This window comes from Trichomonas vaginalis, chromosome III (genome assembly GCF_026262505.1).
Source record: "Trichomonas vaginalis G3 chromosome III, whole genome shotgun sequence".
Classification (NCBI taxonomy): domain Eukaryota; phylum Parabasalia; order Trichomonadida; family Trichomonadidae; genus Trichomonas; species Trichomonas vaginalis.
This window is the reverse complement of record NC_067205.1, coordinates 5,460,374-5,480,326: the sequence shown is the minus strand read 5'-3', so window position 1 is coordinate 5,480,326 and position 19,953 is coordinate 5,460,374. Positions and strand designations below refer to the sequence as shown.

General features: G+C 32.6%; 13 protein-coding genes across 13 annotated transcripts, besides 1 other annotated feature; 8 read left to right on the top strand and 5 right to left on the bottom strand.

Moving 5' to 3' along the window:
* Positions 1 to 19,953: part of a mobile genetic element that runs on past both edges of the window.
* TVAGG3_0646950 (uncharacterized protein) lies at positions 1,601 to 2,077 on the bottom strand (the record flags this gene model as incomplete). The annotated part of the gene is made up of 1 exon (XM_051241490.1): positions 1,601 to 2,077. The coding sequence occupies one exon, from the start codon at positions 2,075 to 2,077 to the stop codon at positions 1,601 to 1,603; it is 477 nt and encodes a 158-aa protein (XP_051088077.1).
* Positions 2,959 to 3,591, bottom strand: TVAGG3_0646940 (uncharacterized protein; the record flags this gene model as incomplete). Its single annotated transcript, XM_051241489.1, has 1 exon — positions 2,959 to 3,591. A coding segment is annotated over one exon (633 nt), but the record flags the coding sequence as incomplete, so codon positions are not given.
* Positions 3,860 to 4,598, bottom strand: TVAGG3_0646930 (uncharacterized protein; the record flags this gene model as incomplete). Its single annotated transcript, XM_051241488.1, has 1 exon — positions 3,860 to 4,598. A coding segment is annotated over one exon (739 nt), but the record flags the coding sequence as incomplete, so codon positions are not given.
* TVAGG3_0646920 (N-acetylmuramoyl-l-alanine amidase family) lies at positions 4,902 to 5,138 on the bottom strand (the record flags this gene model as incomplete). The annotated part of the gene is made up of 1 exon (XM_001294487.1): positions 4,902 to 5,138. One exon carries the CDS (start codon positions 5,136 to 5,138, stop codon positions 4,902 to 4,904), a length of 237 nt encoding a protein of 78 aa, XP_001294488.1.
* On the top strand, positions 8,507 to 8,749 carry TVAGG3_0646910 (serine threonine-protein phosphatase family; the record flags this gene model as incomplete). The annotated part of the gene is made up of 1 exon (XM_051241487.1): positions 8,507 to 8,749. One exon carries the CDS (start codon positions 8,507 to 8,509, stop codon positions 8,747 to 8,749), a length of 243 nt encoding a protein of 80 aa, XP_051088074.1.
* TVAGG3_0646900 (uncharacterized protein) lies at positions 8,852 to 9,600 on the bottom strand (the record flags this gene model as incomplete). Its single annotated transcript, XM_051241486.1, has 1 exon — positions 8,852 to 9,600. A coding segment is annotated over one exon (749 nt), but the record flags the coding sequence as incomplete, so codon positions are not given.
* TVAGG3_0646890 (phage tail repeat-like family) lies at positions 9,619 to 10,929 on the top strand (the record flags this gene model as incomplete). The annotated part of the gene is made up of 1 exon (XM_051241485.1): positions 9,619 to 10,929. One exon carries the CDS (start codon positions 9,619 to 9,621, stop codon positions 10,927 to 10,929), a length of 1,311 nt encoding a protein of 436 aa, XP_051088072.1.
* TVAGG3_0646880 (uncharacterized protein) lies at positions 12,323 to 12,475 on the top strand (the record flags this gene model as incomplete). Its single annotated transcript, XM_051241484.1, has 1 exon — positions 12,323 to 12,475. One exon carries the CDS (start codon positions 12,323 to 12,325, stop codon positions 12,473 to 12,475), a length of 153 nt encoding a protein of 50 aa, XP_051088071.1.
* On the top strand, positions 12,495 to 13,079 carry TVAGG3_0646870 (phage tail repeat-like family; the record flags this gene model as incomplete). Its single annotated transcript, XM_051241483.1, has 1 exon — positions 12,495 to 13,079. The coding sequence occupies one exon, from the start codon at positions 12,495 to 12,497 to the stop codon at positions 13,077 to 13,079; it is 585 nt and encodes a 194-aa protein (XP_051088070.1).
* TVAGG3_0646860 (His-Me finger endonucleases family) lies at positions 13,127 to 13,711 on the top strand (the record flags this gene model as incomplete). Its single annotated transcript, XM_051241482.1, has 1 exon — positions 13,127 to 13,711. The coding sequence occupies one exon, from the start codon at positions 13,127 to 13,129 to the stop codon at positions 13,709 to 13,711; it is 585 nt and encodes a 194-aa protein (XP_051088069.1).
* TVAGG3_0646850 (uncharacterized protein) lies at positions 14,814 to 15,476 on the top strand (the record flags this gene model as incomplete). The annotated part of the gene is made up of 1 exon (XM_051241481.1): positions 14,814 to 15,476. One exon carries the CDS (start codon positions 14,814 to 14,816, stop codon positions 15,474 to 15,476), a length of 663 nt encoding a protein of 220 aa, XP_051088068.1.
* Positions 15,755 to 16,669, top strand: TVAGG3_0646840 (organellar and viral DNA polymerase type B; the record flags this gene model as incomplete). The annotated part of the gene is made up of 1 exon (XM_051241480.1): positions 15,755 to 16,669. The coding sequence occupies one exon, from the start codon at positions 15,755 to 15,757 to the stop codon at positions 16,667 to 16,669; it is 915 nt and encodes a 304-aa protein (XP_051088067.1).
* TVAGG3_0646830 (KilA, N-terminal/APSES-type HTH, DNA-binding family) lies at positions 18,516 to 19,228 on the top strand (the record flags this gene model as incomplete). Its single annotated transcript, XM_001283955.1, has 1 exon — positions 18,516 to 19,228. A coding segment is annotated over one exon (713 nt), but the record flags the coding sequence as incomplete, so codon positions are not given.

Here is a 19,953-nt window from a genome sequence, read left to right as displayed (position 1 = left end):
AATTGTCAGTTAATGTGTTGTTATTGCAATGTCGTGAAATCAAATAAAGATGAAGAAGTTCAACGTTTAAGAATCAATTTAAGTGTTTTCAGAAAATATGAGTCGATGTCATATTCATCATCAGGTTATATTTCACCTCATTCAAATTTAGTTCAATCAAACCCATATAATGACCATTTCATAAGATTTTCAGATGGTATTAAAAATGTAATTGATAGATTAAAATATGAACAGATTGACAATATCGAATTTTTGGAATTTTGGTTTAAATATCCCGATGGAAAAAAGATTGAAGTTAAAGATAAAGCAGATACTATAACAAAAACAATTACAATGACTGATCCGGATAGTGGGGAACAAAAAGAAATAAAACAAACGATAGAAACTGGTGAAAGGTCAATTATTATTGATTATGATTCAAAGGATTATTATTCGATAATGTTAATGCTTGAATATTAAATAGCCTTAACAAAGAATTTTTCAAGTGATATTTTATATTCATCAACTATTTTATTATAAATATCATTATAAGTTAAATGAAGTTCAGTTGTTGTTCCGTTCTTTGATATCTTAATTGTGCTAATATCCTTTATAGGATTTATTTTTGCAACTGTTCCGCAGCATGAAACCTCATCATCTATGAAAAATTGAATCTTCACGTCTGAATCTTGAACATCACAAAGAATGGCGATAATGTGAATTAATGATTCATAAGGTAAAATAATTAAACCGGATTGGTCAATTAAATTTATTATTGAATCATAATTATCAGTTATGATATCGCGATATATTTTCATTAATTCAGAATTAATGTCTATTTTATATGGGTTATCAAGTGGTGCTGGGTATGTTGGATAAGTGGGAATTTCAACAGGTTCTTTACCGGGTTCATCTTCTTTATTTTGCTCCTCCTCCTCTTTCTTTGGTAAGTCACGAGTTAATAAATTTGGTTGAGTTGCTGACCTTGTTAATTCAGGACTAACATTAACTTTAACATTTTGAATAATTCGTGATTTATCATCATTTACATTATAACCAACCGTAATCTCTGCTTTTGCGTTTGTGTTCTTTTGACTTGTGAAACGTCTTCTCATTTATAATTGAATAAAAAAAAGAAAAATATATTTAAAGTTTTATTTAGTTGTTACGGTAATATCCCAAGGTTCATCCTTGTTTGCTTATACTTTCTTTGTAACTGCACCAATTATGTTATTGATAATGGTTTGAGTTTCTTCCAGTCTTATTTTATCATTTACAATATCTTTAATCATTTCATTACATGCATTCTTAAAACCATCCGATTTTTCTAATTTACGTCTATCACTTTCTTTAATTAAATCAAAGTTATAACCTTGTTGAGAATAAAGTGGTTTCTTTATCAATTCCTTGAACGCTTCTGAAAGTGAAGATGAAGAAATTCTTGCCACTTGAATTGGTTTAAATTCTGCTTTCATTGCTTCTTTCTGTTCATTGAACACTGGATCGAATAAAGCAACTTTAAAGAATTTCTTAGCTGGAATTTCAGGTCTCAAATTTGCATATTGACCATCAAACTGATTAACATATCGTGGTAATCCATCCGGTCCCTCTTCAATAGCATTTAATTCTTCATTGAAATAAGAATATGGATTATGACGGTATGAATAATTGGACCATGTTCACCTTCTCCAATGTATTGTTTAACAGCTTTTCCATTTTCATCAAATTGCATAGGATAACGTTCATTATATGCTTTACGTTTAGGATAATCCGTCATTGTTAATTTATACCCATTTATGACTTTAATATTTCCTTGACCATCAGTAACAAAGACTTCATTTATTCCATCAGGCTTTCCATTTGGTCCTGTAATGTCTGCTTCATGTGCTTCCCAATTTGGTCCATGACGTTTGGCATATGCTTGAGCTTCTGGTAATGTTAAAACGTTTCTCATTTGTTTAACATCCTTTTGAAGACCGGCAACAATGTGGACTAATTCTTTCATTCCGTCTGGAACTTTCATAGTTCTATTATATGCACCCTTTTTGTTTGTTCCTTGTTTTAATGGAACCTGTAGAAGATTTGCAATTTCTGTCATGTTTAATTATAAATAAAAAATAAAAATTAATTATAAAAAAGTTATTCGAATTTAATGGAACCTTTATTTAAATCAACTATTATTTTTCCATGTTCACCTAATTGCTGATATTGTGTGTAAAGTTCATTAATGCTCATTGGTAAATTCACTTGATAAAGCATAACGTTCAACTGTTGACGACTAAAACCACTGAAAATGAAAAGGGTGGACAGGTTTGATTTAATGTTTGTGCTTAATGCTTTAAAGTATTGAACAGCCATAAAGAATGAACACTGAATGTGTCGACATTGAGTTAATAATTGATTAAAATATGATTTCTCATTAGTTATTAGTTTTGATTTCACGGCATCATCTAGAAAAATTAGTGAATGCAAAAATTCTTTATCAAAATTTGAAATAGAAAGTGTTTCAAATAATTCATCCCTTTGTTTATCAATAATTTTATCCTCTAATCCTTGCTTCTTGATTGTATTATATAACTCTTTATACATTAAAAAGTTTTTTAAATAATCTTCCGCTTCTTCTTGTGATAAATAAATAATTGGAATTTTTATTAAATGCTTTAATGATTCAAATGTATCATCTGAAGGTGAACCAGAACGGTTGATATAAATTAACACATGAGAATAAGGTGAAGTGTTAGCAATAATGATAATTTGTTTTAATATCGTTAATGTTTTACCTTTATTTTGTTTACCAATTGCTGCAGTGATTGAATTTAAGTAACATTCAGAATATGGAATTTTCATTAATTTTTCCTTAGATAGAGCATTTCTATTATCACTCAATGCTTCATTAATCATATCATCTATGTAGGTATTATATACTCCTGCTAATTCTTCAGAATTGAAATCCATTTAATCAAAAATAAATTTATAATTTTATACATTTCTATTCATCAATATTTCATCATATGAACTTCTATACTGTGGTGGTGTACCTGTTGGATGATATTTCAAACCTTCATCCGGTGTCCATGTCCAATATGTAGTCCTAGTAAACCAAACCTGAGGAGGATTTGTCACCTTTGAACAGTAAGTGTCATTTTCACCCTGAATGATTGGATAAGCTTTCACTTGTACTGTAACTTGTGAGTTGAAAGTTTCTAATCCATCAAAGAATATACCCGCTCCATCACGTTGAACTGGAATAGTGCATAAGAATGAAGTTTGGTCTTTCCATGTTCTAGCTAATGGTGTGCCATCATCTGCATTCAGTGGTCTAGTTAATGAGTCCTCGTATTCTTCTGTGCATTCATTCACTCCATCTAAATCTGAAGCTTGAAGCATACGTGTAAAGAATATGTCACCCATTGTGGTCATCGCTTGATCGGGGAAGTTTCTGGAATCTATAGTGACCTGAAGACCTCGAAGCATTGGATTTTCTAAAACCGTTCTTTGCATTGCATTCTTCGGAAATGTTAACACAACATCTGTAACATTATGAAGAGCGTATGAGAAATCAGAGCTGATACCTTCAGGAGTGATGCAACCTCCATTTAGTGAACGAACGTCAATATGTTGAGCTGGAATCATGAATGGATCTTCCTTACTGAATAAACGTGGTATTGCTTTAATGATTCTTCAATTAAACCGTATCCTGGTGTAATGCATTTATCCTCTAAAACTTCCATCTTTGTGCATGAAATAATAACGTCTTCAACTGTTGCGTCAGCAGATGTAGCGGCTAAGCTTGTAATTAATTTTGCAGGAAGTCCGATTTGTTGGAATTTGCGATCATATTTATAAACATGATTCATAATCTTTTCATAATTTTCATCAGTTATCTTTTCATAAACGTAATTTTGTAAATCAGCAACTCTTAACGGGTCAACCTGGCAAAATACCAAAGTATCCCTGAAAACATAATATTTCAAAATGATTTCACCAAATGATTTGGGATAATCATCGAACGCCTGAAATGCTAACAAATCATTTACCGGAATAATCATATCAAAAGTGACATCAACTTCTTCATTTGCTTTCTTGAAAACTTCTGAAGGGTCAATATATTTACCACATACTGAGTTATCATATTTTTGAACATTATTATATAACGAATGAACAAACTTTTTAACTTTCCTTTCTGATTTTGGTTTATATGTTGCAAATGCGAAAGATTCACGGGCGCAATCCATCTGAAGATAACCGGCATCACCTCTTTCGGTTTCTACTTCTAATTGTTTAAAGCTTTGATTTGATGATTTGTAACCAACGAATAAACGCATGCATTTAAAAGCGGCATCACATGTGAAAGCTTTATTTGAAACTAGAGTTGCTTTAACTTTGCGTTTAATATATGTGTCACCTAATTGGTTCACATCATGAGCCGGATTTGTAATTCTTAAATGAGTTTGTTTATCATCAAAATATGGAGTATCAGAGTCATAGCATGAACTTTCAAGTTCTCTATAATATCTTCTACCGTCATTCTTTGCGAATATTTCATTTATCTTTTCGAATGAATGAAATACATTTCCATTAATCGGTTTAGTGTTTGGCACCAAATAGTTAGTCGTCATTTATGATGAAATAAAAAAATCAAAATTAAAAGATGAAAATGAATTTTTAATTTTAATGAAATAATCAACTATGGCTGCAGGATTCTTTAAAAAGTTATGGGATAAAGTAAAAAGAGGAGCGCATAAAGTTTGGGAAACAATGAAGAAGGGAGCAAATTGGATATTTAAGAATAAAGAAGCAATTAGTGACGTTGCAGAACAAATAGCACCTAATGTTCCAGTAAGGGAAGTATTAAATAAAGGAGATAAAGTTTATCGTCGACTACAACCGATATTGAGATAAAAATAATATTTATTTTTCCACTACTTTCCTCCTATTTTATTAAGTATTCCTTCAGCAATTCCACCAACTGCGTTACCTGCTTGTGCTCCCATCGCTGGATTACCTGCTTTAGCACCTAATACTCCACCTATGATAGTTCCTGCCGTTTTCGCTACTGGTGCCAAAAAGTTTGCAATGGGTTTTATTATTTTCTGATGAACCCAACTTGCAGCTTTCTTAATTCCTTCCCATAACTTTTTAAAGAATCCTGCAGCCATTTCTGATTTAATATTAATTAAAAAATATATTTCATCACTTATATTCTAATTTTTATTTAATGATAAATGAAACCGATTTTAAAAATAAATGAAACAGAGGAGGAAATAAATGAAAGTGTAAATGTTCAACAAAAAATAAACATTGTTAAACCCATTACTGAAACAAAAATTTTTTCATCTGTTGAAGAATTTAATGACTATTATGCTAATAATAAAAAATTATTTGAAGAATTGACAACATGTAAATTGAATAAAATGTTTAAAGTTGATGGATTCAAAATTTCAAAAATAAAAGGTGTTGTTAGTTTAAAATCTATTCCTCAATCAAGAATCACCTCATTAATGAAAATTGATGATTTAACAAAAAGAATAGAAATTATTGAAGAAAGAATGAATCAAATAATTGATTTCATAAATCATGACTCGTTGAGCCCGGGTCCTTAAAGTCCAAGACTTAAAGTTCATCACTGAGTTCAAGGTTATATTCATCAAATATTTCATTATTAAATGCAACTTCTGCTAGTTTATTTATTTTTTCAATACGATCATTTGAAAGTCTATCGTTTAATTTTTTCTGAAGTTTTTCGTTACCAAGTTCTAAAATTTTACATGGATGATATGTAAATTCATGAAATTCTTTTTCCTCAGTTTTGATCATTAATTTACAAAGAACTTTTGTGGTTGGAATTCGTTTGAACCATTTATCCTTAATATTTGTTATAAATTCAATATCTGGAATTAATTCCCAAATTTTTGCATTTTCAATTAATTTATTATCAAATGCAAAAGCAATGGGTTTAATATTAAACTTACCTTTATAATATAAACTTTCTACATAATCATCGAAATAAACATCTACTTGTTTAACATTTTCAAGAATTGGTGAAAGAGCATCCATTAATTGATTGACGGTTACGAATCTTGATCCACTCATTTTCTTACGAATTAAAAAAATAAATTATTCATAAATGTCAGAAGAAAATATTTAAATAAATTATTTAAATTTTTTTACTCTATTCAAGAATTTTATTTTTGATATAACTCATTGAATTCAAGATTTTTTAAAAAAATTGACACCATATTTGGAATCTATGCAAAAATATATTCTTTTTATTAATGGTAATATAGGAATTGTAGGAATAAAAACTTTTTATAAATTATTCATAAATTTTTAAAATCTGCTATTCAGAAGTATGTTCAAAAATCATTCAATTATGTGAGAATTCTTACGATTACAAAAAAGGTCACACAACCCGCACTCATATACTACTATGAATTTCAGATTTTCTTTTCATTACTGCTTTTCTTAATAGGTCAAGTTCTTATTTACGTTATAAAGTATGATATTTACAAATATCAAGTTATCATGTTTTTTGAGAAATTATGAGAAACAAACAAAAATGAAAAAGATAGGAATAGCAATGAATAGTGATGTGGGTATAGAAAATGTAAGAGATATGAATGCAAAGCAATCAGTATTTAGGATATTGACCATAGATTTCGAAAAAAAAATGCTGCATATTGAGCGAAAACTATGATTATATTATAAGGCTGTCATTTAAAGCATAATGAAACTATTCCCTTTTCATTTTAATCGAATAAGATAGTAAAGATTTTTGAATTAGCTAGAAACTGATGAGATGTTTTCACAAATCAGATTTTGAATCTCTATAATGCATAATTCACCCAATATCTCAATTTTGATATTGCGAGATATTTTTGCTATCGGTTTCGCAATTTTGACACAATAGCAAGAGGGTTCTATAAGCATTATTATCAACGTAGAATCTGAATATCATATCAGAAAATGTCGCAAATCTGACATTTACCCGACCAAATAGCAAAAATAATTGAATACTTTTCGCAAAAACTTTAAAAATCGATAAAAATATGAAATATAAAAAAAAAAAAAAAAAAAAAAAAAAGGCAGTGGGGCTTCCAGGCACTTCGTGCCCTCTAGCCCCGAAGATGTTTAGTATAAATGAAGTCTTAGAGGACAAACATGACTATGAGTTTTGATATGACAAGATAGAATATGAGAGAGGTCCTATAAACCGGAGAAAGTGTTATATAAACATCTGTCATATTACTCAGAATATTATACAGAATTCAATAAAAATATATTTTAGGTGAAGAGGTGAGATTTCACCTGTTTTTTCACCTCATTTTTCACCTCTTGAATTTTCATGAATTTCATCGTAAAGACTTTGTCAAGATTTCATCGTAAAGACTTTGTCAAGATTTCATCGTAATGAGCGTAAATCAGACAAAAATATATTTTAGGGTAGAAGGGTATATCTACCCCGTTTTCTACCCTCTTTTCTACCCCATATGTACTTACTGAAAAAGTATGTGTTCCATCTGTCATTTTACTCAGAATTTTACACCAAAAATAATGTTTAGGTGAAGAGGTGAAATCTCACCTGTTTTTTCACCTCTTTTCTCACCCTCTTGAATTTTCATGAAATTTACACCAAAAATATACTACTAGGGTCATTTACGAAGAAATCTCAACAAAGTCTTTACGAAGAAATCTCAACAAAGTCTTTACGAAGAAATCTCAACAAAACATAGACAAGAAAGTTCATGAGAAATTAGATGAAGAAGTCTTAACAAAGTCTTTACGAAGAAATTCATGAAAATTCAAGAGGTGAGAAATGAGGTGAAAAAAGAGGTGAAATCTCACCTCTTCACCTAAAATATATTTTTGGGTCATTTACGATGAAATCTCAACAAAGTCTTTACGAAGAAATCTCAACAAAGTCTTTACGAAGAAATCTCAACAAAGTCTTTACGAAGAAGTCATAACAAAGAAATTTTACTAGTAAGTAAATGTGGTTTGAAATAGGACTACTTGTTTTAGGTTTTTTCCATTGTGTCATTTACTTATTTGACGTGGCAGAAAAGTACAGAGAATATGAAGATGAACCAATGCCTGCAAATGTTCAGTATATGTACTCGTAAGAGATATTTTTATCTAATATTAAATGGACGCACAGAACTTAGCGAATGCACAGCAACCTGGACAACCAAACCCAGAGAATATTCCAAATGAAGTTAGAATACAAACTGCAATGGCAAACTATGGTCAAGTGCCAACAGATGTACAAATGCAAACTGCCATGTCAAATGACGCTGCGTTAGGCTTACCACCATGGTATGCAAATATGAGATGGAAAGAGTTTTATACAAACCCTGAAGTGGGATATAAACAACTTTATGCAGATGACGCGAACACAGGAGTTGACCCAGAGTATGTTTTCTACCAGAGGAGAAACAGAATGTATGAGCTCCAGTTAAAGAATGCAATGGAACTCAACAGGAAACGTAGGAGACTAGGCGGACATTAGATTTTTACATATAGTAAAATGGGTTTCTTCAGTAAGATAGGAAACTTCTTTCGAAATGTTGGAAGAGGTATATGGAATGGAATAAAATCTGTCGGAAGAGGAATTTGGAACGGTGTCAAAAATATTGGTAAAAGAGTAGGTCAGTTCGTTGGTATTATACCTAAAGACCCTGAACCAGAAGAACAAGCTCCTGTTATACAACAGCCTGAACCTGCACCACAGTCTAGTTGGCAACCAAATCCAACACCTCAACCGTATTAAAATTATATTTTTACCGTTCGATAGTAGTTGTATATGAGACTAAGTTCTAAGTAAAACGCGTGGTATAATGGAATTATTCTCTTTCTTCCATCTGTAGTAAACCATACTTGAAAGTCTGAAATACTTCCACTCGGCGGTTCATATAGCTTTGTAGGTTTTTCGTAAAAGTCATTTGCCAAGCATAAAAAAGAGTTTTGTGCGCCAGAAAATGAAGCATGAACTATAATAGCATCTGAGTCGAAAACATTTTCATATGTTCCATTAGGGTTTTCGACTTCATAAAAGTCTGGGTGTACTGGATATGCTGCAGGCTGATTTAACATCCTCAAAAATCTATACCATGCCAAGTTGTTATATTTTGTAGAAATATAAACGTTTTCTCCAAGGTCTTCTATTCTATTGATTTTAACAGTTGCATTTTTCCTGTCATATAAAATATCGAGATGGTACTCTCCTTCGTCAATGTTAAACTGGTTTGCATATTCGATATAGATATCGTTTATTTTTTCTTGAAAAGCTTGAAGAGTTGTTTCTAAGTTTACAAGCAAATTCACTTGTAAAAGTTTTCCCTGTTCAAATTTCTCATACGTACGTTTTTCTTTGTTATAGTATCGAATTTCAAAAGCGACCGTAAATGGGAAACCATGTATGGCTTCTGAAATGAACTTCATTCTACGAAAGCCAATAGCTTTTGTGACGGATGGGTCTCTTAACCATCTTAACGGGTAGTCAAAACGATAGCCTTCATGCTTTACGGTCTCTGTCTCAAACTTTTGACCGACATTCGTAAAAAGTTCATCTAATGGTTTAGTTGTAGCAACTCTTGAATTTTCTTTTTCTATTGAAAGCATATTTTATCTAGAATAAAAATGTCGAAAGAAACAGCGTCTATGAGAGAAATACAACACAACCGACAACTCATTTTGCAAGCTCTAAATAAGAACACAACAAACTTTTCAAACTATTCTAAGATATCTGAGTCATTGAAAGAAGGAAACTTAAAACTGACGATAAACCCAATGACAGACGAGTTTCTGTTTCAAGACAGTAAGAACCATACTGTTTGTATAAATCCAACAAAAAGAACTTTAAACGAGAAACCTATAGATGAACTTCTTTTGAAAGCAGATATTGACAACAAAGCTGACAAAGAGTATGTAGATGCAACAAGAGACTATATTCTCGCATGGACAGATAGAACATACCCACAAAAACATCATACACATAACATCTATGACGTAGATGAACTTCAAGAAATGTTAGATGACAAAGCGGATAAAACATATGTTGACAATAAAATGTCAAGTGAAGTGACAAGAGCTGACAAAGAATATTCTAAAAAGACTCATACACATACCATTGCAAATATTACAAACTTACAAGAAACCTTAAACAAGAAAAGTGACGTTGGACATACACACGATTTCTTCGCAACTGTTGGTATAGAAAATATTGAAGGAACGGTTGAAGAAACTGGGGATGTATTAAATTGGAAACCTCCTAACTTTCCACAAGGTTTAACATCGGAGGATGACATAACGACGATGAAATACATTAGATGTAGAAATGTCTATGTCATGGAGGATGAAAACAAAGTTAAATTCACTGCTCAAGATTTATATGACAACAAAGCTGACAAAACATATGTTAACGATGAGTTAGATAAGAAAGCTGACAAAACATATGTTAACGATGAGTTAGATAAGAAAGCTGACAAAACAGAGCTTCAAACGTTAAAGACAGAAATACTTCAAACACTATATCCTATAGGTTCTATTTACACGTCAATGAACTCTACCAAACCAGAAGTAGTACTTGGTTTTGGAACTTGGACTCAAATAGTCGACAGGTTTTTGTATTGTGCAAACTCTTCAAAGGAAACAGGCGGAAGTAAAACGATTTCAGGTGCAAATTTACCTGCGCACAGTCACTACATAAATTTAAGTACATCTGAAGCAGGTTTGCATAGTCATAGATTTTGGGATTGGTCAGGAATGACAAAAGGTAAAGGATATGATGTTAAAGAGGACGTTAAGTTTGCTATAAATTGTTACTGGAGTAACACTGAGGTAGGAGGAAACCATACACATCGCGTTTCAGGATATACACAAACAACGGGACAAAGTAAAGACTACATGCCACCTTACATGACAGTTTACGCATGGTATAGAATTGCTTAGTCGTCATTTTCAACTTCTTTAGCATATTCGTCAGGAGTTGTCTTATATTTGTTAGGAACTGTTTTTGAAAGTATACCACCTTGAACTTTGACAAGTTTGAAACGAGGTCTGACAATAGTAGTTTTATCTTCTGCTTGCAGTCTGTACATTTTGCCATGTTTGCCTAAAACTTCATAATATTCTCTTGTATACTTTCTTCTATTTTTACGAACACGAATGTGAGTACCTGTCGAGTTCCCATTGTTGTCATAGTCAATAGTATTTTCATATGGGTCGCGTTTAGGTATTTCTATTTTTACTTTGTCACCTTTCTTAAGTTTGAAGCCTGGCATTCTTTCTTGTTTGTCTCTTTTGACTAAACTATTAAATATATAGTCTTTCTCTAAGTCAGGGTTGTTTTTCATTTCTTCGGGGAGTGGTTTCCCAAACCTTTTTGTTTACGGTTATTGTAAATATTTAAAACTTGTCTCATCTTTGCCATGGAGAAGTGTCTATATTTGTCGTCATATGACATTTCATCTACCTCACCACCTTGTGGTTGATTTAAGTCTCTTAAGATTTTTATACAACTGTCAATGACACCAAGAGCAGAATGGTTTTGGTCGACAATGAAATATTGGTTTACATTTTTTGAACGCAGATAGTTTTTAATATCGTCTGATTTGAAAGAACTTTCACAGTCAGATGTCAGTTTTGTTGGATGGTATTTGTCAACGAATATTGTCAAAGCAGTTTTCACATCTAAAATATTTTTGGACTGTAATGGTATGGCTTCACAGTATCTTGTGTTTTGACCAACAAATATTAGCCAGTATGGTGGTCCATCTTCTCTATACCTCGGAATGTTTTCCAAGATATCCATAAACCAAGCATTTGGTGTTGAACTAAAGATTTTTACCATGAGTGCTTTCTTTGTTGCCTTAGAAACATAGGGGTCCTTGTTTGAATTCGTCATTTTTATCCTATAAGAAATGGGTTTATTTGGCGCGTTAGCAGGAGTTGCATCTAGATTTTTACCCGCAGTGGGAACACTAGCCAGAGGTGCATTTGGAATTGGAAGGAAGATTTTGAGTACATTAGGTATACTGAAAGAGAAAGCACAACCTATTATACAAACTGTACAGAAAGGTTGGGAGGTAGCACGAGATGCAGCAAATCTTATTCCAAATCCTGAAACAAGAGGAAAAGAGTTCAAGGATGGATGGACAATGTAGGAGACAAGCAGGAAACTATTATAACAAAGCAAATGACTACTATAACCAAGCAGGACACTATATGGACCAAGGTGAAAGATTCTTTAACAGAGGATATAACCATGCACAACAGTGGGTAAACAATAACCAACCGCAACCACCTCAAACTTGGGGAATGTAAAGTTTTTTACTGAGATGAAATGAACAATACAGCATTGAGACAAATGGGTTCAAGATGGATTTGTCGACTTCCAGCAGTTACACAACGTGTTTGTCAAGTTCTTCCTATACCTCAGGAAGTTTTAGACCGACTTAAAAAACAACAACAACCAGTTGAAAACAAACCAAACTAAAATTTTTTACTGAGATGAAATGACCGAAGAAGTTGAAACGGTAGATTTGACACCACAAACAAAAAGTTCAGAACCATTGTCAAAACCTGTCAAAGAACTTACAGATGAAGAGAAAAATTCAATAATAGAAAGTGCCAGGTCTGGAAATACAAACCCTAACTACAAAGTCACTTTTCATAGAAATGGAACGGCTAGTATCTCAAAAAAGAAACAGACTCTCACAAATAAAATATTGAAGTCTGAAGGAGCTTTCGAGACAACAGATGGAAAAGTTTACTTCACTGACGAACAGTTCATTATAGAACATCTCATTGACTTAGAGTCAAAATATTCTAAACTTTACAACAAACACAAAAAGTTGAAAGGAAAACAAAAACAGATGGCATATGATATTTACGAAGATGTTGACAACACAACCATACCTGCAAGTGAGGTAAAGTCAGAGGAACCAAAAAGTGACGAAAAACCAATAGAAGAAGGTGAGCCAAAAACTGAAGATAAACCAAAACCAAAGTTTAGTCTCCAGACTAAACCAAGTCAACCTTCATTAGCTGGTATGGGTTGGCGTCAAAGACTTATGGTAGCTGGTGGTTATGTTAAGTAAAGGAAAAAACATTTTTTCAAAAAATATATTTTTTTATTTTTATAAAAATGTACGCTGAGTTTGTTGGAGAAGACCGTTGGGAAACTTGTTTGTTAGATGAGAAATATGAAATTCACTGTTGTGAGTCATTTGAAGTCAGAAACAAAAAGACAAAAAGAGTTTTAAGCGAATGGGAGCAAAATGACGGATATGCTAGGATGAGGATTGGTGGAAAACACTATTTTAAACATGTTGTCATTGCAACTCATTTTATACCGAATCCTAACAATCTACCTTTTGTAGACCACATAAACCATATAAGAAACGACAATAGACTTGAAAACTTACGCTGGGTCACTTGTTCTGAAAACAGTAAGAACATAGGCAAATTTAGAGATATTGTATTCGAATTTGTCGACGAACTAGAAGATGAAGCAATTGAAATTACAGACTATGGTAAGCATACGTTTGAGTTTTACTACTATAGCGAAGAACAGGACTCTTTCTACCTTTATACCGGCGTAAACTATAGAAAATTACAAGTATGTTTTACTAAGGCGGGCTATGCTTATGTAAACACTAGAGATACAGATGGAAAACACGTTCATATATTTCTCAACAAATTCAAGAAGCTATATGGCATACCATTTTAAAACATTTTTTAAAACAGTATATTTTTTACATATATTAAATGTTTCAGGTTGAAAAACAAAGAACAAAAGTAGCAGATACAAAACCGTTAGACTATATCTTCACAAATGCCGGTAGGACTATATCAGATGAAGAAATTTCATCCGGCTCCTACCGCTTTGACTTTCCAATTCGTTGGCTTCAAAGTCCTTCAGATGCAAAGGCAATAGGATTTAGAAGAGTTTTGTTTTCAAAAAGAACTAACGCGTTTATGTTTGCAGTATATTTTCACGGTCAGTATAGAGGTTCTGACGGTCTACTAGACAAATTTGACGAAATGAGAATCTTTACGGTTCGTTCAGACGAAAGTCTTGAGAAGACTCTAAATGACTTTCAACTCAAATAAACAAATATTATTGGGAATTTCAAGAAAAAATACGACTCTTTACTAAATGGAACATACTATCTGAAACTAGAATATGACAAGATGAACTCCACAGTTTCATTTCAAAGGATTGAAAATAACCCTCCAAGAGATACACAGTTTTTATTTTGGCAAGTAGACAAACGTTCTTGGGCACAATTTCTTCGGTTACTAAACCAGAACGAACCATTACCACCTGACGGTCCGTTCTGGTTTATACGCCCACCAACAGATTTGACAGTTTATAGAAACGTGTTTGACCCTCAAAATGTCATGTGTCATGCAAGTTTCAGTTCAAGCAACAATAGTTTTCTTTGTATTGGTAAGGACTTTTATGACTTTGCTTCTAAATTCTACGAACCACCGAGTAACAGTTTCTCTGACTTTCAAGTTTGGTTCACAACAAATGGTGTGCAACATATTGTTCCATTGTACTACGACTTTTATCTCGAATTGTCTTTCATATATAACTACGGAGAAGTGCTGAAAAAGTATTGAAAAATATATTTTAGGTGAAGAGGTGAGATTTCACCTCTTTTTTCACCTGTTTTTTCACCCTCATGAATTTTCATGAATTTCCTTAAGATAGAAAAAAAGTGAGTTAAAATGAGATTTTTATCGTTGTGGTCCGACGGTTAAGCCACAAACGAATGTCCGACGGTTAAGCCAAAAATATTTTTTATTTTTATTGTAAGAACAGTATGACAGTCGAAGCAAAAACGTTCACGAACAAATCTAATGGCGAAACATTCACAAAAGGCACTTACAATGGTATTGAAGTCTTACGTAGAGACAAGGATGGTTATATAAATGCAACAAATATGTGTCAGCAGTTTGGGAAAGACTTTAGAAGGTTGTTGGAAAATAAGTCCTGGGAAGAGTATTATACGGCATTTTGTGAAGAATATACCAACCCGCGGAAAACGGCGGGTTGCTTTTTATACAAAGTTCATGCAGGAATTCCGGATGAAATCAAACAGGTTAGAGGAATGTATGTAGACCCAAGACTCGTAAACTATATAGCAATGTGGGCTTCTCCAAAATATTGTATAGCAGTTGGAAAAATTCTGGACTCCATAGACAAGAAAGTTCATGAGAAATTAGATGAAGAAGAACTTGAAGATACAGTAGAGAATGCAAAACCTTTGTTCGAACAAGAAGTTAGAAAAATGCATGAAAAACAAATAGAACATGAACGTGAGATATGTTCTGGTTATAGAGATTCTCCATACGAACTAGACCAATGGGAACAAGAAGATTTAAAGAGAGAATTTAGAGAATATGAACTCGCTAAGATAGCATTAGAAGCTGCAGAAAAGAAGTTAAAAGTTTGGGGTCGTTTTGTACAAAAATATTGTGAGTAAATGAACCATTTCTTTTTATTGAATTCGGCAAAAATATATTTTAGGTGAAGAGGTGAGATTTCACCTCTTTTTTCACCTCTTTTCTCACCCGTTGAATTTTGTATAAAAAGCAACCGTCGACATTCCGGCGGTTGGTATATTCTTCACAAAATGCTTGTTTTGAGGTCGAGCCACTTTTGGCTCCACCGTATTTTTCAACCAAAACTCATGAATTTTCCCGAAATAAAAAATAAAGTTAGTTTTTTTAAAAAAATATTTTTTATTTTTATTGTAAGAACATGTTAGCAACAACAGCACCAAACTCGTTAGTCATGAACCCAACTTCAATGTTAGTAGAGATGAAAAGCTTCATTCCTTCTTCATATACTTTCGAAACAGAAATCCAGAAGATAAAGCAGGAACTTTTAACAAGTACTTTGGACTGTTGTGCGAAAGATGAAACAAATGAACAGTATCTTTATGAAATGCAGGACATTATTGACCATTTACCTAAACTTCCTGAAATACAACAACAAAAGCTTACTATTCCAGAATTCGATGAAATTGAAGTCAGACCAACCGACTCAGTTGAAATAAAGAAGTTCATACGTAAGGCTAACTATGAGTTTCTTGGATTTCATTGCAACCACAAAGTCATGGACAAAGATTGCGACATGGTATATAAGAACATCTCTGACATATATAAATCTGAAGAATTTAAGACCTACGACAACTTTGTTTCGTTAGTTGCAAAATGTGTATGGCAGATAAGAGATAAAGATAAAAGAGGTAAAGTATGGAACGAACAGATAAAACCAGCAACTTTTGAATTTAAGAAAACCATTGACGCTATAGTCATACTAGCAGGTAAGGTTTCAATGTACAATGCAAAAATGAACCCACAATGTTCTAAATGTAAAGCAGCAATGAGGAAATATAACTATTCTGTCAAAGAGATAGAACGTATGAGAAACGACTATGCAGACTTAAAGAAAGAAGCAGAGAAGCCGGTAGAAAATAAAATGGACATGTTAGCATTTCTGAACAAAAACTATCCAACAGCTGACGATTTCCTTCTTTCAGATGTCAAGAAGAAATATAAAGAAACATTCGGCATTGTTAAAACATTCGATGTACTAAAAGAAGAAATAGAAGCCACAAAATTGTTTAGGATTTCAAATATACATCATACAATTCATGTAAAACGCTTATAAAATAACAGGTGAAAAAAGAGGTGAAAAAAGAGGTGAAATCTCACCTCTTCACCTAAAATATATTTTTGCTGAAAAAATGACCAAATTTCATTATATAACTGTTATTTTTGACGAAGAGAACTTTTGCACTTCGTAAAAAAAATCCCTGAAATCATATCTTTTATACAAAATTCAAGAGGTGAAAAAAGAGGTGAAAAAACAGGTGAAATCTCACCTCTTCACCTAAAATATATTTTTGCTGAAAAAATGACCAAATTTCATTATATAACTGTTATTTTTGACGAAGAGAACTTTTACACTTCGTAAAAAAATTCTATGAAATCATATCTTTTATACAAGATAGAAAAAATAAAATAAAAGCTAGTTTTTTTAAAATATTTTTTTTATTTTGTATGTAAGAACAGGAAATGACAAACACTGAGTTTGAAACAGTTAAAAAGATAGACAATGACACCAAAGTGGTTAGAATTGGTGATTTAAACGTAAGATACTCAAAGAAATACAAAAAATATTCTTTGTCAGACATTTTAACACCATCTGGAAAGAGAGCAAAGGACTGGGTTAGAAATGCTTCATCTCAGAAAATTTTGACAAGAAATCCTGAGCTTTTGATATCGGTAAGATTTCATGGAACTACAGCATATCTCATCGACAAAAGTCTTATACCACTAGTTTTGTTATGGATTGACCCAGTTGTTGGATATAATTTCATAACATATGGTTCGTTCGACTCAGAACGTTGCAGTGAAGGCTTACTTTACATCGTTCAGAAACCGAAAGACTTCAATACAAAGAGATATAAGATAGGAAGAACATTTAATATAACTAAAAGATATGACAGTACAGTCAATAGAGTTAAGGTTGTGTTTGTAAATGATATGAGAGCTGCTGAAACAGAACTGCTTGAAGTTTTTGAGAAAAGGTATGGTGCTCCCACGAAAGGTAAAGAAACGTTTGAAGTAGATGAGATAGATAGTGCTATAAAATTATTTGACGAAGTTGCTGAAAAATACATGTAAAGCGTTTATTTTTACGCTTGACTTCAGATGGCTCAGGTAGTTCCTAACTAGCTCATTTATCTCTATAAGGTAGATTGCCTCATCTGCTGGGTCTATGTCGGTCATTGTTTCAAGACGAGTCTTTTACTTTTTCAAGACAAGTCTTTTACTTTTTCAAGACAAGTCTTTTACTTTTTCAAGACAAGTCTTTTACTTTTTCAAGACAAGTCTTTTACTTTTTCAAGACAAGTCTTTTACTTTTTCAAGAAATTTTTTGGTGTAAAGTTCTCAAATTTGAGAACAGTGGTCTTGATTTCAGACGATACCCGTACTTTTTCAAGACAAGTCTTTTACTTTTTCAAGACAAGTCTTTTACTTTTTCAAGACAAGTCTTTTACTTTTTCAAGACAAGTCTTTTACTTTTTCAAGACAAGTCTTTTACTTTTTCAAGACAAGTCTTTTACTTTTTCAAGACAAGTCTTTTACTTTTTCAAGACAAGTCTTTTACTTTTTCAAGACAATGTCCGACGTCAGTCAGTAAATTTTATCGTCCAACCTTACAAATGTAAACTTATATCGTTCTATTTTCTTCACTAGGGTCTAACACCAAAGTAACCTATGTACATGAAATTTCACTGCATAAAAGGAAAAAACCTGCGCGAATCGGGATTTGAACCGAGGTCTTCGACGCCTGTAGCGAGGTAGCCCATACCACTGAGCTATGAGCCGCTTGCATATTTTTAAGTAAAATATAGTATATTTGTCATATAGTGAAGGATGACCAAACTTAAAAAAAATAACGCTAATTTTTAAAAAAATATTTTTTTATTTTGTATGTAAAGACAGATATGTCAACAACAGAGAACACAACAACAGTTATAGTCCATGAAGCTATAAATGAAGAATATGAGTGGGTTCAGTTTAACAAACAACTCCGTCTCATTCGTTCGGTCAAAGATGACATGTACCAAATGCAAAGTATTTTGAATGCTCTTCGTTCTACAAAGCAAGCACGTCATTGGTTTGAAAACCAACAGACAAAAGAACTTTTAGAAGAATTTCCTCATATGTTTGCGACCGGTAGAAAACCGCGGGTCGAGATTCCGTACGAAAATCGTCAAAATTTGCCAAATGGTTTGAGAGGTTGGTATGTACATAGACTTCTTGTAAATGCTGTTGCAATGTGGGCTTCACCTCGTTACGCTTGTTATATTTTCATGATGTTAGATGAACTTCATAGACAAGAACGTGAAGAGCTAGAGAACAAGCTTGAAGCAAAAGACAAAAACATACAGAAAAGAATACCACGTTCGGTACCAAAAGGAAAGGAAAAGAACTATAAGTATATGATTTACACTGAAGAGATGGAAAATGAAGAAGACAGAGATATGGTTATGTTGCATTTAGTCAGAAGAAACAACAAAAGCTTTTACGACCTTGCTAAGATTTACAAATCTGACAGAAATTGGTTCTATCGCGAAAACTTACCGATTTCAATGACACCAAATGAAGATGTTAAACAGATAGTTCAAGATACGTTACCTCAAACACACTATGATATTAAAGGTTGTACAATACTTACATTCAAAGAAGATTTGCCGCTACTGAAGGAAAAGATAACAGAGTATTTTGACAACTTCAAACAAGCAGAGTAAATGAACTCTTTATTTTTCAAGCTTGACACCAAAGATGGCTCAGGTAGGACTAGATGGTAAATTGCCTCATCTGCTGGGTCTATGTCGGTCATTGTTTCAAGACAAGTCTTTTACTTTTTCAAGACAAGTCTTTTACTTTTTCAAGACAAGTCTTTTACTTTTTCAAGACAAGTCTTTTACTTTTTCAAGACAAGTCTTTTACTTTTTCAAGACAAGACCCGTTATTTTTCAAGAAATTTTTTGGTGTAAAGTTCTCAAATTTGAGAACAGTGGTCTTGATTGAAGACGATACCCGTACTTTTTCAAGACAAGTCTTTTACTTTTTCAAGACAAGTCTTTTACTTTTTCAAGACAAGTCTTTTACTTTTTCAAGACAAGTCTTTTACTTTTTCAAGACAAGTCTTTTATTGTTTCAAGACAAGTCTTTTACTTTTTCAAGACAAGTCTTTTATTGTTTCAAGACAATGTCCGACGTACCACCAACCGAGTCCATTCCAAAGCCAGAAGAACCGAAAGCTGCAGAACCACAACAGACTAAGACTCAAACACTTACATTTTTTACGCTTGACTTTTTACAATTTGAACTTTGTTCGCGTAGATATGAATTCTGAAAGAAGTATGAGGGTCTTGT